The sequence below is a fragment of the Anas acuta genome, chromosome 11 (assembly GCF_963932015.1).
Source record: "Anas acuta chromosome 11, bAnaAcu1.1, whole genome shotgun sequence".
Taxonomy (NCBI): Eukaryota; Metazoa; Chordata; class Aves; order Anseriformes; family Anatidae; genus Anas; species Anas acuta.
This window is the reverse complement of record NC_088989.1, coordinates 20,535,820-20,553,294: the sequence shown is the minus strand read 5'-3', so window position 1 is coordinate 20,553,294 and position 17,475 is coordinate 20,535,820. Positions and strand designations below refer to the sequence as shown.

The window sequence follows — 17,475 nt, the reverse complement described above, 5'->3', positions numbered from 1 at the left end:
CCTAGTAATACAATTTTTCTAGATAGACATAAAACATTCTTGATGTTTATTAAATATTTACATTTTCTGGTTTGAGGCGTTTATTATTCTCCCACATTCGGGGATAAACTCATTCTATAAACCTTATATTACATAACACAACATCGACAACAAATAAGTCACAGAGCTGTGTTCTGACATTACTTTATAAACATCCTCCTCCTCCTCTGGATTATTTTCCTCTGGTTCATCATCTTGCAAGTCACAGGATATAGCTCGGCGTATTTCAGGACCGATATCATGAAGTGTCCTTAGTCCTGCCTAAATCAATCACAATATCATAACATATTAGGAATGCAAATTCTTCTATAGTCACAGACATGTAAAATTATTAAAAAACAGTTAACACATTTTTGTATCCTGATATTCATAGATGATGCATCCTACTATGTCTCTTTACTGTCATTAATAAAAGGCTTGTAGTCCAGTACAGTCCTGCTGAAGTGAAGTGTCCTTATTACCACTGTGTAGATCCTGACTAAAGGACCACTGATGTACCCTACGGAAACAAAATTCATCTTACAAGAAATTATAAGCAATCAACTTTAATAAAATGTATTTCAAAAAGATGTATATTTAATGTTAAAAACGTGTTTGCAGCCTGTGTCCATGCAGGAAACACAAGAGGATCTTTGCTCCAGCAATAGCAGTTTTAGCAGAGCTCAGACTGTAAAGAAAGCGGTGAAATAATTCCAGCTCATCTGTGCTGCCCACAGGTACAGATGTGAACCTTCAGTGTAGAACAGAAATCCATCCAGCTACAGCAGCAGGGGCCTCAGCATGTATTGAGAAGGTTCATATTCCTTCTCAAGCCTGCTATCAGAAGGAATTTTTAGCAAGAGTGTCTGTGCTGGAACTGCTGAAGAGACCCCTACACATCACAGAGCAAAAAGACAGCATCCTTGTGCCCAACAATTCCGTGCTTTTGTATGCCTTACCTACTCTGAAAAGATGATATTTTTCCTATTTTAACTCTGGCTGCCACTGTGTAAAGAAAAACAAACAAACAAAAAACTACAACCTTGTTCTCCCCAACTCTTTTTTTTCTTCTCAGGTTCAGAAGAAATCAATTTTTTTTTACCCCTTTACTAGTGCTACACTTACGCATATAAAGCGCATGCATGGCACTTGACACAATCACGATCTAAAAGCCTGATTTATCATCTTTCTGTGCATTTTTGATACAGACATGAAGGCTGACCAGCCCATTGGGACACGTTACTTCTCCTGGGGTGGCATGGAGATGGGTGGAGCATTTTGCATGTTTCAGAGCACAGACTGAGCTGGAGGGCCTTGGCAGGTACCAGGCATGGCTGGGTCCCATTCCTGCTGCCTATCACACACATTCCTGGGAGCTCGCTGCAGCACTGCACCCAGCTTTTAGACCCCAGTGGGAACAGCCAGTTTGCTGGGGAGCAAAATTGCATTTATGCAGTGTGGGCAACCAGAACCTGGAAAGGGAAGAACTAAAAAGCTTTGTATCAGCCTGTGCTGATACACAAGTTCTTGCTCAGGTTTCACTCTACTGGTGTTTCACCTCCTGAAAATGGTACTTGAATAATCACATTAGCTATGTGAACTTGGCAATTACATTTTCTTCCTCAAGGATGATCTCTGAGAGTTATGTTGTAATAGAACAGGTCTCTAAAATCATTTACTAGGGAGTTAATATGCAATGTACTTTTCATGAATGCGCTGTGCTTTTTCCCACTTCCTGTGCTAATTACACAGTCAAGTTTAGCAAGATTGCTAATGGCATCACTAACACTCCCTGGTACAAATTTCAAAATAGACCAAAGGCTTTAGTATTTATTTAGCAGAGGATTACTACTATATTTTGGTTACTCTGTCACTAGTGAGAATAATCACTTACACTTCCAAATCACCGACACTATAACATAAACTGTAGTAAGAACAGAACACAATGCCAGAAGTACTAAAATAAGAAAATATGCATGCAGAAAAATAGCTGATTAGACCTACACTATTGCAGTGAATGTGAGAGATGTAGCAGCCAAATCTCGATTCCCCAGTGTTCCTCATCTTCATCAACCCACCCTCTGAGGCTGAGCACACTGCTCTACAACGGCACAAAAGCTCTATGCTTTCGGTCAAACCCCAACTCCCTTCAAGCTAAGCCCTTCTCTGAATGCAATGTTCTCAGACAGCAATATTATACATTTTATCTCTAGCAAAAACTACTGGCTTATGTTCCTGTATGCCAAATTGTGACAAAGTCCCATAAATATATACCTGAAAACTGAGAAAAGGCAAATGTTTGGCAGGAACATATCTAATAATCATGTAATTACAATTCCCACTTCCTTCTGGTATATTTCTTGGTGAATTACTCCCTCTTAAAAAGAATAAATAAGAGCAGGCAGCTTTTATCATCTCATCTCTCCTCAGTAATACTAATTTTCCTGTGACAGACCCTTTGCAATGACAGTCACCAGCAGAAAATTAAAACCTGAATCACAGTATGTAAGAGTACACTTTTCAAAGTATACTCAAACAATCAGCTTTATTTACTGACATCCAGTACCAAAGCCATAGGTTCTACAAGCAACACCTGCTTGCAGAATTAAAATATCCGTTAGGTTATTTGCTCCAACAGAATCACCCGGATTGACTTTGCTAAGTCTGTCAGTAAAGTGACTACTCCCATGTACTGCCACATTTTACATGGAGTATTTGAAAAGTATTCTAAGCAATCTATGAATTTTTACAGCAGGACGGCTCTGCACCATGAGATAAACTCTCATGCTAAGCTCTTAGTGGTGAGAAGACAACCCCTCATTATATCAGTCAACTTCTCTGAAGTTGGGCTGATGTAAAAAGGCAGGCACTGGTACTTGTCTGCCAGTAGGAATACCCCTCCTCTGAACTACATTTCAGGTCTTCTGTGAAGATCACAAAGAAATCATGGGCTGATAAATGTTTGACTTTTACCTTCAAGTACGTTAGAAGCAAATCACAGATCTCTTAAATAAAAAATAATATCACAAAACAACACAAAATCAGACCAACCCTTCCCACATCTTTCCATTAGTTGAAAAGGAAAATAAGGTCCTTCTGATACACATTTTCCCCTGCAATATTGACCAGTTTAGCCTACTCACAGCAAGAACCCTACAGGGACAATGGAACTATGCACTGTCCTTCCCTGGACAGTGATTTACTTGCATTTTTCAGGGAGGTGTGCTTCTTTCTTTGTTCCTACAACTGCTGAAGTCCATAGCAGGCAAATACTTCCCTAAGAACTTCATAAACCTTCTGTGTTATATATATATATATATATATATACATATAATGAATCAAGACCAGCCACATTTCTGAGGCATCATAATAAAATGACTTTTTTTTTTTTTTTTTAACGTCAAATTTTAGTGCTATACAGAAATTACTTCCTCACATGGCTTGTCAGAGCTGCAGATGAAAGGAAATCACAGTTAAATCCTTTTTACTTTCCATAAACGGAACAACTGGTAGGAATTAAAGACTGATATAAGACTTTTCATAACATTTCATTTAGTTAGTAATGGTTGCTGAAGGGGTGACACTCTCTGTAGTCCACCTTTTATCCTTTATATCTACTTCTTGAGACAGATTCTTGATTTCTGCAGATTTTCTCCTGTCCAGAGAATTTTTGCCTTTCCTTAAAGGAAGCTTCAAGATTATTTTATGCTATTTCATCAGTAAAAACACCTTTAAAGTTATTCCCTAAATAAATATAAATGTGAATAAGTATTATTTTATTTCCTATTTTTTTGATGATCAAAATATAAATCACATTATTTCAAGAAGCAGGGGGTCAGTTCTACCATCGTATGTATGTCTAATATCCATCTCAGCTCAACAGTCTGGAAACTTGCTTGGTTCAAGGTTGTTAAATCAGTCAAACGGATCAGTTTTCTAAGAAAATGCATTAATAATACCAGATTATTACAGAACACACAACTCTTCAGTTCTGTTATCTCTAACTTTCCAACACAGAGTATCATTATTTGCTATTCACAAATATTTTTGCTTAGTGGATATGTGACTGGAAAAAATAGTGGTTTTTTGTTTTGTTCTGTTTTTTCCAAAACTGCACCACTGAATTATTCACGCTCTTCTGCAAAAGGACATCTGTTGGTTCTATTCATATTGTTCCATTTTGTTGACATTTCTTTGAAGTAGGGGAATAGAAGAGATACATGCTACTGTTTTTGTTTGACTCTAATTCCATTCTATACATTTCACTACAAATTTGCAAAAAATAAAAGCTCTTTCTTATTCAGACATTCTCTCTCCAAAATTTATTTTTGATGTCTTTTTTTTTTTTGTTTAATTTGTTCATTCTAGGCATGGGAAATATGAGATATATCAGACCAATAGTTAGTTATTTCATGACACAGAGTGCACCAAACATAATTACATAATAAAACCAAGCATGTCTTTAAATAGGCTTTCCTCTAAATACACAAGATGACTTCAAATTAACACAATAATTTTGTACAGCTGTGCTTTATGAGGCATAATAGTACCTGCAATGTTTTCAAGATGGCACGAAGCACTAATACATCAGTGCTGTGTGCTAAACAGCAGCTCTAGAGACAATTAGCAATGCCCCCATGTCTGACACAGCACTGAGATGACATGTGTGCCTTTAAATTTAAAGGAATAGAACTGTAGGTGTCCCTCAGTGGTGAAATTGTAATATGATTAATAACTATAGTTCTCAATTGGTCATTCAGAACCTAAATATACTTGAAAAGTATCACATGCCAAAATGCAAAAATATTTAAAAGTCAAATTAAGCATGAAAATATTAAGAAGTTTAATATTTCAAAAAGATTGCTTTTAACAAATGCTAAATAGTTTTAAAATTAATTTTGTGCATCTGTAGTATTCATAAAACACTAGCACCATTTTAGATTCACATTTTATATTGAGAAGTTTGTGTATAATGCAAGACTTCAGAGTCACGACTTTTAGAAAAAAAATTAAAGGTTTATGAATACTGGAACTACACAAAGATAATTTTCCCTATATCTGAACTCAGTGTACATCCATTTAGAGGCATCATGCAACCTACACACAGATGAAGTTTGAGCTTATTTTAAGCTGAGTAAACACAACAGTCTAAATAATAAGAATCACGATCACCACAGTAGTTCTAGTCACATAAAACAAACAATGCTCCTTACTTGAGGCATTTTATCGTAATATCATGAAATGGCAGACACTTGTATAATATGCTTCACAGATTTTAGAAGAATGCTGGATAGTTACGCATATTGCTATATAAACTAATTAGATCTGAAATAAAGCATAAACATGAATTCTAAATGCTAATTTCTTAAGAGTTTCAGAGTACTGCAAGTATATGACTATGAAACTGCTCATATGAACTGCTGTATAATGAATGTGATAATGAACACATTTTTAATAGCTGCTTATTTTATAGCAAAGAAAATCAAAAAGAACAAAAACCACCACAGATGCACTGTCACAGCATAAAATAACCTGAAGGCAGTAAGAATGGAACACAATGCCAGAAGTAGTAAAGTAAGAAAATAAGCATGCAGAAAAATATCTAAATAGACCTACGCTATAGCAGTGAACATAAGAGATGTAGTAGCCAAGTCTTGATTCCCCAGTGTTCCTCATCTTCATTGAGCCCACCCTCTTAACACCGAGGCTGAGTGCACTGCTCTACAATGGCACAAAAGCTCCGTGCTTTCGGTCAAACTGTGACTCCTGTGAAGCTAAGCCCTTCTCTGAATGCAACATGAACACAGAAGACCATTAAATTGAACTTGAACAAAGCATATTAACCCCTCAATAGATGCCTAGTAGAGATCTACCTTCTCTTAAGTTTCCTGTAGGGTTGATATTACTTACAATATTTTCATAGATAAAAAGCATAATTAACCCAAAGCACATTCCCAAGATCAAGTTCAGCTCAACAAATTGAGCTTATGTCCTTACGATGTGAAGGGAAATATCCATTAACTGTTATTTGCAGATATTAACAAAGTGGATTGTGTGTAAATAAATGTGAAATACAGATGCAAATGTTATATAGTTTAGAGCACACATGTTCCCTAGTAAAAAGAGCATCAAATTAATTCATTTACTCTAATTAACAGATAAAAGTAATTAAACCTGATCATGCTTCACTTAACATTTATTTTCACCAGCAATGTGACTACTGTTTGGCTCAATACATTTTTCCATCACCACAAAAAGACATCTCCTAAACTACTGCTACAAATATAATTTTCTGGTTTTATCCCAAGAATGTATTCATTCTAATTGCATAAATATTGATTAATAGAATAAGAAAGGCACTATGAGCAATTCACCCCCAAAGAATTTTGTGTCTCATGTCCTAAAAGTGTGTATAACAACAAAAATGTCAGTAGATAGCTAACGCAAACTGGTCACCTATCATTTCAGAACTAGCTGCTTTTCTTCCCTTCATATGGACTGAAAACTCCTGAATCTGCAGAAAACATTCTAGCCTGTTGTAGTTCCAAGGAAAATCATTATACTATTTCTGAAGATGGTTTCAATGACAATACGCAAGTTTAGACCAAATGCTATTGGTTATAACTTGAAATACACTTTTCTGACTGAGGAGGAATTTGAAACTTCATGGCAAAAAGACTTTACTCAGCAGCCTGAGTAGATAAACTCTGGAGATCCACTTCATGTTCTAGAGTGCTTCCTCTTCTCTTCCAAAGAGCAGCTTTTGTTAGGCTAACTACAAATGCTGCAGCCTTGAGGACAAACTGAGCTATATAAAAATCACCCTGAATGCAATCACTGCAGGGTAAGAAGGGGAATTCCTGCCTGCGACAGATTCACAAAGCAAATCTAGTTTTGCAGGGAACTCCATTCCAATGGTCTTACTCAACCCAAACATTGCTGCTTCTCCCCCTCAAACATTTCTCAAGCCTACTATCAGAAGAAGCCATTGTCTTTATTCCAGTTGTGTCAAGGTTCTGATGCAAAAATGGCAAGGGGACTACCACTGAAATTCTCTTGACACAACAGGCAATTTGTCTCATGTAACCAAATAATATGAAAGCAAAGGGTGAAAGTTTCACATCTTCATTTGTTAAGACTCCTGTCTTAATGACTAAAAAATAAATTAAAATGCTATTCTGTACTTTGTCGCTAATTGGAAGACACTAATTTTACAGCTTCTACACTGTTAGCTATCTTAAATATTCCCAGTTTCTATTCCTTTCTTTCCAGATAAGTTATTTTGGTAGAACATAATATTAATTTTCTTTTCTTACAGTTCCCTTCTGTCTCTGAGTGTGCAAAGAGTGTGATAACCTTCAGTGATTTATTTACTACACATATATGGTATCATGAACATTGGCATCTAGGATCCAGCTTTCCTTCTTCTGGAAAATTCAATAAATGCTAACTATAAATGTGTTCTGACTGGAACTGAGAAATGGCAGAAATGAGACAATACAGAGTGAGTCTTACAGACTGGAGCATAAAACTCCAAAAATTCAGGAGACAATATTTAGGCAGTGCCACAACGTGCCTCTTTATGTTTTTCTCCTTCCTCCACTACAGAAACGTGGTGTTAGACAACCTATGTTGTTGATTTTGACAGCTGAAGGGATGGAAAAATGCCTGCTATCAAGCCTATATATCATACTCACGATGAAATGCAAATAGAATTGATGGAACAGTTATCAGAACTGAGATCTAATTTACTGTTAGCCTCACTGACTGAGTGAGTCTTCCTGAATAACTGACATTTTTATAAAGGAAGCTAAAATATAAATAAGTAGTAGCTTTCTAAATATATATATATTTTATATATATATATATATATATGGAAGATTTTATTCCAGAATAAACTCTTCTGACCATATCAATACATCATTTTTTGATTGAGCAAAATTGGTCAGCAAAATAAAGAGAAAAAAATTAACTTGTTACATTTGTTGATAATCTACTTTGGAGAAATAGCTATAGGAATCAGAATCATTTAGGTTGGAAAAGACTCTTAAGATCATCAAGTCCAAACATCTAATCCTTTAAATGCCCCATAAGACAGGGCTTTTTTCCAACCATAGGTTTCAGGTTTCTTTGAAATAGTCTTTCTACTGATATTTGGTAGATGAAGCTGAATTATTATTCATTTATTAGAAAGACAGAAGTATAACAGGAAAATGTGGAGAAAGAAAGAAACAACTTCCTATCTACTAGCTTGAATCATGTTATTGCCACAGGAACATTGTTTTAATCAAAAGGAAAACAAAACAAAAAAACATTGTAGTTTCCTAGCAGAGATTCATGGTGCAATTTTTAGCTGTTCTGAACTGAGAAATGTTTGTCTAAAGACAGAGAAAGTGCTAATTCTTCCCAGTTTCATCTTTCTCTCTGTCTTTGGTATTGAACAAGAAGCACAATCTGATAATAAACAATGGAGCATACTCACATTTGGAAACTCTATTTGTTTCTATACTGTTACACGCACAACTTCAAAAACAGAGGTGGAAACCTGTAGTACTGTGGCTTAGAACTAATTTTGAGCTCCTTATTACCAAATACTGCTCAAAGTCTGCAAAATCCTTCCTAACAATCTGGTGTCTTTCACTTTCCTCTCAACTGTTTCCAGCCTTTTCCTTTTTAACTCTTCCATTTCCCATGTTATTTCTTTTCTCTCTGATGATGTACAAATATAGCTCACATTGTCCCAGCAAGCCATGTGCTCATACATCAGTAACAAGCATTGAAATGAATTTTTCTCTGCCTATTGTAGAGAAATGCGTGACTTGGAACAGCAAATGTATCAGAGCTCCCGGTAGAGACATTATTAGGAAATATGAGAGAAAAATTGCCCACTAAAGACAGCAAAGATTGTTTTGTTAGACAAAAGAAAAAGAGAAAAAAAAAAGCAGGATTTTTAACAAAAAAAAGGTATATGGATTAACACATTCCTCCCCCTTTAGATATTTTCACAACAAAGTCTTCAACTTGCATCAGAAAGGTTAAATATCTTTACAGTTTGTAGGAATCCAGCCAGCATTAACTGCAGTTTGTTGAGTCATAATCCAATTAAAATGATGCAGTGTGTGATATATGGAATTATTTGAGGGCAGCCTTCCATTTGCATGTTTCAAAGTTCATAATGCCAAGGGTATCACTGGATAAAAATATTCAAAATATAACCTTCAGATCACTTATACTCTATGGACTGCTTGCGGCAGGCTTTCCAAAAAACAGATGGCCAAGTAGTACTAGTCAATCTATTGTCCTGGGTTCCATTTAACAGCTTGGTTTAAGAGACAGGCATTAATATAGCATGCTAATATTACTTCGTACAGAATATATTGATGGAAGTGAAGTTCAAAATGTGCAAACATTAAACATGTTGATAAGAACTTATTTCACCAGTAACCATGAATGGAAAAGAAAAAGAACAATGAGAATTAGGAAGCAAATACCATATAAAAACATCTTTATTATGAGGTAATACCTGTTAGGAAGTTACCTGAGAATTGGCTTATAACATTGTCAGAACGTAAGAAATTGAACAGTTGAAGTAAAACAACAAAAATGATAGTTCAGAACTTCATTTATCTGATTTTACTTCAGCAACTTTAGACTTGGATGTATCAACTATACTTGTTGAGGAATTTTATAACTGTTGCTACCATTTGAGTAATTCACAGAGAATAATTTATTGCACTTACCTTGTTATAGAGAGAAAAGCAGGGTTACGTTTTACTTTTCTGATGAACAAGGGCCAAAAGTGTCCCAGCTAAATTAAATCGTTGCAGCACTGCACAATCATCAATATTCATCTACCTGGTATTTCAAGTAAGCTCACAAAATAGTTAGTTAAAATGTAAAAACAAAATCACCTGCAGAGCAATCGTGGTATTCTTCGCAGGATATTTCCCCACCAGTCCTTGTTCTTTGCGTTTCTTGAATTTCCTAAAGTAGTCCTGTATCAGGAAGGTGGCATAGAACTTCCCCACGGTTACCTCATCATCTAAATGAACAGACCAGACAGATCTCTCCCAGGTCAGCACATTTGTCAATAGCCTGTACACTCATATCTGATTTGGGGGAAAAAATGTGATGGGTGCAATAGGTGCTATGATTTCATCTTACAGTAATGGAATCTGTAACTAGCTTAAAGCAATGTTTTAGCAAGCACTTTAGGCTCAGTCAGGTAGGCGAACGTGTCCTTAATAAAGAAGGAACTACAATAATTTACCAAGTCTCATGTACTTCTAGGTAAGTTCATGTAAGTTTCTAAAAAAAACATAAGCATCTTTTTACGTTCATAAAAGCTAAAAGATTGGCTTTAGTTACTTGAATTAAATGGATTAAAATAAGAGCTACTGTGACTTACACATGCTTATAAGAGTGACTCTCTATAAGAAAAAGGTCTTGCTCATAACATATTTCATGTTTGTTTTTGTTTTTGTTTTTGTTTTTAATTCCTGCTGAGCCAAATTTTCTTAGTGTATCAATATAGCATTGTTTTAATTACACAAGGACTTTGGTATCTTTACAGGCTGCTTTGCTATGCACTTTTTTTTTTTTTTTTTTTTTTAATTGGTGTCATATCCTCACTATAACAGCTGAACATCTTCCACTTTGAATTTGGTCAGTGTTACAGATACTCATGTTGGACCGTATCTTCTGCTGTCTTATTGTCACCCAATAAGGCTGATTCTGGAGTAAAATCTCACGGATTTTACAATTTCACTTATTTTCTGTGAGGCTCTTGTTTAAGTGAAGATTTGGTCCTTAGTCACCTCCTAGATGATGATAAGAGTAAATATGAAACAGACATGTTGCTTTCCCACATTATTGTATCATATAAGGTCTGATTTGCTGATAGATAGGAAAATAAATTGCAACAGCTAATTTTGCACAGTTCAAAAGATACATAGATAGCCAGTGCAGTAAAAAATAGTTTTTTTTTTTTATTTTGTTTTTACAGAGTCACTATTGTGAACCAAATCCGAATTTCCAGTTTTCAAAGTTCAACAACAGGTACCTTATGACAATACTGAAATCTCCTGGTTCACAGCATGTAAGTACTTTGCGTCTGTTTTATGAGTCCTATTCAATTGTTCAGCTGTGGAAGTTTGATGCCCTGATAAGTAATGCTTGCCAGAAAACTAGAAATAGTTTTCTATTTAAAAACATTGCTTTTGTTCTCACACATTTCTTTCCCCTAGAGTTACCTGGCACAAAGTTATCTTTTTCCCTTTCTGCTGCCTACTCTCTGGAGTTTAGCAATATGTAGAGCCAGCCATTTGCAACATGGTTACTAGTTGGCTAGAACTGCAGATGAAGGAGGACTTTAGTATTGGAAGGGCTATGTATTTTAGGTGTCCAAGTTCTCTCCACAGTTATAGCCCACATTCCAGCGGACGGTAAGCTCCTGCCATTCTGGCTACCCTCGTTGTGTCAGACAGGTGCTTAACACATCTCAGGATCTGGGTTACAACTTCGTGACTTGCTTGGCTGAATGCAGAAAATCTAATGTGCTCAGACACACTTTAATACGTTTGATAGAAAGTACAGGATTTTTTGTTGTTGCTGTGTTTTTTGTTTGTTTGTTTGTTTTAAGTTTTATGTCATTTGCTTTGTGCATACTTTAACTCTAATGAAGATTTAGTAGACTTGATGTTTTTGCTTGTTTCCTGTTGGTTTGTTTTGTTTTTTACATATGAGCATATCTTCTTAAGCGTTTTCCCTGTCAAGTAATTTTTTTAAAATGATTGTCATCTAGTGTAACATCATACATTAACATTTGATTAAAACAGTCTCCTTGTGGTTTTGCATTATCAATTTTACATCCCAATGTATCTCACTAATAATAGCACTTTTCCCTGCAATATGACAGCTTTTGCTAATTTAAATTTCAGTAACCGTTTTTTCATGATGTGATGAAGTGTCAGTAAAAATGATGGGGACATCCAATTCATATGTAATACTATTTAAACTTATTTTTATCTCTGTGACACAATCTGTCTCAAAATGAATCCTCGCCATTCAAAATAAGCTCCTTCCAGAATTCACAGGATGCATTTCATTATAATGTCTGATGTGGGTTGTGTGCATGTGAGAAAACATGACAGGCTCTAACTTCAGAAAAATTGTACCAGGGATGTATCCTCCCAGCATTTTATTGTCTTTAGAGGTATCAAAGCAAAAACAATTATAATAATTGTCTTAAAATATCTTGTTTGGAAGACCAGTCTGTTGCAGGAAATGTTTCTGCTTGTTAATGAGTCTGTTCTGCCAAATCCTGACATGTCTTCAAAGGATGGGGTCCCCCCAGTTCCTACTAGGAAATTGCAGGGACTCCGTAGCTCACAAGAAAAGCTCATCAGTGTACTGATTCAGTCTCATCAGTAAAAAGGTTTTTAATTGACTCCCCAAATCTAATTTCTAATCTTTTTATGAACATTCACTTTGAAGTTCATCTGCAGTCTCTCTCAGTAACTCCTCAGGAAACAAGTCTTCTATTCAGAAGAGTTCTCTTATAAAGTAGATAACCTAAACTTGCCTTCCCTAGTTTAGCTGTATCCATTAATTTCTGCAATGTATTCTTGGTCAATCTCCCCCAGTAATCCTTTCTCTATCTTCTATATTATTTTGTTTCAAGTATTTCAACAGATCTTTTAAGGAAGTGATATAGCAAATGGCTCCTAGAAAGAACAAGCACGTAGAAGTGACAGACTTGATATAACATAGACTACTATGGGTGCAGTTAAAGTGTGTCTCAAGACAGGCTATGACTACTGACTGTACCTGAGATGACAGTAGCTCCAAAGTCTCAGTATGCACAAATAGAGGGCCCTATTGATCACTGTCGACATAAACCAATTTTTTATTAGCATATTAGATGGATGCATTACCAGTTTCCTGAATCGTGCATGTCAAAGTCTGTTTTTACAAACAAGATGCACATGTAATTCACAGGCACAGTCAGTTGTATTGCAGACAGGTGCACACAAGAACTGAAGCTTGGCCAAGGGGAGCCATCCTTGACTTTGTTTTTTGAGTAACACACATAAAGCCAGATATGGACACGTAGGGAGGCAGCTAAGCATAACTGACCACAGTATAGACAGATCTATAGTTACAAATAGGGACAGCAAAAGGAATCGTTTCAGCAGGAAGTTTTTGGAAGAGGGCAAAAAGCATTAGGCAGGATTAAATGGGTTTTCAGGTAGAGACTGGGGAGTTTAGAGAATAGAAAGCAGTTGAATCTTTAGTGGGTTGTATGCCTTTCTCTTACTATGTAGTCTCCTAAGAATATTAATGCGTTCATACATTCAGGCATTTGACTTTCATTCTATGCTTTTGCAAAACAGTTTCAGTTTTCTATACTGAAAATCTGTTGCTATCTATTAACAGTTTAATTCAAGTATAGTAATGAATTATTTAACCAGTATTTAGCTAACTGTCTGCAGAGAAAAAGTAAATTGAAAATTTTAAGGACTTCTTAAATCTTAAGGACTTCACAATATGTTCTAGCTTATATTGGACCGCTGAAGACATAGCGTCTTTTATCATTCAAGCAATGATTCAGATTTTCATCCTTCTAACTACAGTGAAGAGCTGTATTTGCGGAATAAATATTAGCAATGAATTTTAGTATAGCTGAAAGTAAATATACAGCTTACATTCAGCAATGAAATGAAGCTGAAGTTAACGGTGAGTCACTATGTAAGATTAGTTCTAGGAATGTAATCCTTAAAGATTCTTTGTCAGATTGGTTTAGGCAGGCACAGCTCACTATTCTGAAGCATGCATCTCTATTTCAATAAAAAATGTAGGGGAATAAAGTTGGCAAGAGGCAACACTAATTCCATGCCACCACCCTGAAACAGAATTGCTTCAGAATATTCGGAAAGACTCATAGTTGAAAGGAACAGAGGCTGCAGAAAAAGCTCAAGCACATAGTTACAACAATAACAAAGCAATTAATCTATGCCATGCAAGCACTTAGGTGTAAGGCTAAAAACAACAGAGTAGAACACCAAAAAAAAAAAATTGTTTTAAATGTGCAGTATCAGTTCCCCTTTTGATTGTCAAATTTGCTAGATTTTTGTATCAATCCCCAGAAGTAGCTGGCAGCCACCACACCAATAGCAAGTGGCTCCCTCCAGCGACAAAGCTAATGCTGCTTCTTGGGTCATGCTGAACAGCAGTGCAGCCAGCATGCTCTTTCTCCCCTAGAGACTGAGAGTATCACCTTCAGAAAGGGATCAGCCTCCACCACCATCGGGCCTGGGATCTTGAGTCTGCTTCCAAACCTGAGTCTGATCAGTCTTGAAAGCTGCTGTAACACTATGAAAGTACAATAAACTACAAAAAAGACCAGATGATTACAATGGATCTGTATATTGTCTGGATATATACAGCCTGGGTGTGGATAATGCAGTGCAACAGATCCTGCACCTTTAAAACTTGAAAAAGCAAGTAAAATGTCACCTAAACCTACACTACAGCATATTAAGAAAAATGTATATATTGAAAAAGGCTAAATATATATATATTTAAATATATATATATTTAAATATATATATATTTAAAATAGAGATATAACAAATATTTGATGCCATTTTATAGCACATAAGAGTAAGTAATATTCGTGCCTTGAAGTTCTTGCAAACGTATCGGTATGATAACAATCTAGATATTTATTTACAAGGGCCATATTCATACCTCAGTCATACTGGCATAAATCCAAACCAGTTCCATTACCTGTTGACTATGAATTGTTCTGGTTTATACTAGTCTAAGATAATTTAGCCTTTTGCTTTACCAATTTAGCAAAATATATATATATATATATATTTAATCTTGCATTTAAAAATTTTTAGTTTTCTCCCGGAAGTATTCAACATATATGAGGATATAAGCTAAAATGTAGTGTACATTGACAAGCTTAATTAGTAAAAAAAAAAAAAAAAAAAAAAAGTTATTTTGCTGAATGCACTGAAATCAAACTAACTGTAGTTTATTTTGCTGAATGTCTTGAAATAGACTGAATTTATCTCTAATAAGGTTTGTTTTGTTTTGTTTCCAAGCAAGAAAATAAGCATTAAATGCATCTTCCTCTCATTCTTTTTAATCTAAGGAGTTTGTGTTAATCAGTCATATATTTATTATCTAGTGTAACAGGATATAATGGTCTCTGCATTTATTTTGCTATTATTGTTTGTTGTACTTTAATGACATTATAATTTCAAATTTTAGTAATTTTATTTCTTTGGTTCCTAGCAATCCACAAAGACCAAAATGCACAGAGAATAGCATATTGCAAAATCTATCACACTAACCGCCAGCTGGAGGGACAACTTGGTCAAGTAATTTCATGCTTGTTTTCTTCCATATTTTCTTTATAACTGCCCTAAGTTCTTCGTTTGCTTGCTCTAGGTTACCTGTGGCAATGAAATAGAAAAACAAAAGATGACCAGTATGTTTCAACTAGCTGCAATGAATGATCCTTGGATATTAATTAGCTGTTTACATATAAAGACTGTGATAAAGACTGTTAGCAGCAGGCTAAGGTACGTGAAGTATCAAATAATAATACTGCAGTAATCCAAGAGAAGAGTGTAAGAGAGAACTCCTAGGGGCTTTCAAAGCAGTCTCTGGAGTACTTCAGAAGTCAACAGTAATTTACAGATCTTGGTTCTGCTCTGTCACTGCTTAATAAATCACTTCTAATACCTTCTGCCTAAATTGTGCAGAACATGACAAATTGTTCTTTACAAGCCACTTCTTTCCCGATCCAAAGCTGACCTCTTTTCTTTTTTTTTTTGGTCTAATCACAGGATTTACTCAATTGTGCAGGCATGCAATTTCAGGCATCCAACTACTGAGCAGTTTTCCCACGCAGTGCTACCCTAACCCAGAGAACAGCAGAAGAAATTGGAACAGGAAAAAGTAAAAGACAGTAAAATAATGAAAAAAATATAAAAACAAAAAGCAAAATTCCTCAAAACATACCATAATTTTAAAACCTTTTCTTTTGTGATGCAAATGACAGAAATTCATTCTACACAGTCAGAACTGTTCTCCATCAAACCAGTGATGTCACTTTCAAGTGTGCAAAAGCTGCAGTTGCACTAATGTGGGATCTATGCACTGACTTAAAGAGCAGTGAGGAAGGAACATCTTGGTCATCCAGAGAGGGGAACTCATTCATTCCTTGCACTAGAAGTCCTGTTTCATCACTGCTGAATGTTTCTATCTGAGCAGATGAAAACATGTAATATTTTCTGATATTACTTTGGCTTTGGTCTCACTACCTCCTTCTTTCATTTTCTCACGAGTCATTCCTAGTAATAGTGAATACAATCCATGATCTAAAGTCCAATAAAATCCACTGAGACTTAGAGAGTTTTACTCATTTCCCACAAAATGAATTTTTCTTCATTGTATTTTCTGACAAGACTTGGCAGGTAAAATCCTTACCTTCTGTTTTTATCTTTAGAGCAGTCCTAACCAAAGCAAACAAAGTAGCATTGAACATGACGGTTCCATCACTGTTCAGTGGCATATTCATGGCTACTAACCTCTGTGAAGGAGAAAAGAAAACTGTTCAAAAAATCAAACCCCTGGAACATTCATTTCTGAAAAGCTGACATAATCAAAGAATAATATCCACTGAGAGGAGTAAAAATTCTGTAACTTTTCAAAAAACATTGAGCCTTCTATCCAACCTGTCTATAATAAACACCCAATACTGCTTATTTCTGATACTAGTCATATGTATGCTTCTACAAATGATAAGACTGCCCAATAGTTTTCATAGATAATTTTTATTGAGCTAATCTGCAGACATTGAAGCAATATCAGGGACATATGCAGTTATTCAAAAGCATGCACTCCAGTTGCACTCATGTTCCAGGCTTCCCATGGAGTGCTCCAGCCTCATGCTCCATGAAGAACCACAGCACCAGGTCTGGCTTACATAAACCGATTCATTTCTCAGGTGACTCTTAAATAATGCTGTGCATCTTTTACACTATCTACATAGAATTAGTGCGAAAGTGATTTTCTTCTTTGGGTTAGCCTCTTCATTAGAATTCCTTAAATAAATTAGTAATTGTTCATCTCCTTTGCGTTGCTTTTCAACTTTTATATTACAATGTCATTTATCCTCATCCAGATTACACACTGTGCTTAACAAGTTCTACTTGAAATTTCTGCTAATTTTCAGTCTTCTCACTTCTGGACACTGTTTGGACATTGTTATTCATTTCTTATTCATATTCATTTCTCACAGTCTACACCCTTCAAACTCAGATCTATGTTTCACATGCAGCAAACATTTCATGAATGCAACTGTAAAAGTACTGTATCAAAACTTAATTGTGAACTAAAGTAAACTACCACCCTCTTCTCCCTGGGACTAAAGAG

The 17,475-nt window shown here is 35.5% G+C and overlaps 1 protein-coding gene across 10 annotated transcripts in view; it reads right to left on the bottom strand.

The window, feature by feature from the left end:
* Positions 1–17,475, bottom strand: part of CACNA1D (calcium voltage-gated channel subunit alpha1 D) — a 244,308-nt gene that overhangs the window by 17,696 nt on the left and 209,137 nt on the right. For all 10 annotated transcript variants that reach the window (XM_068694613.1, XM_068694612.1, XM_068694614.1 and 7 more), the window contains 4 exons: positions 16,528–16,630; positions 15,387–15,488; positions 9,930–10,060; positions 184–300 (listed from right to left, as the gene is read on the bottom strand). In XM_068694613.1, the coding sequence (XP_068550714.1) occupies positions 184–300; positions 9,930–10,060; positions 15,387–15,488; positions 16,528–16,630 (453 nt within the window). The remainder of the gene's footprint in view (positions 1–183; positions 301–9,929; positions 10,061–15,386; positions 15,489–16,527; positions 16,631–17,475) is intronic.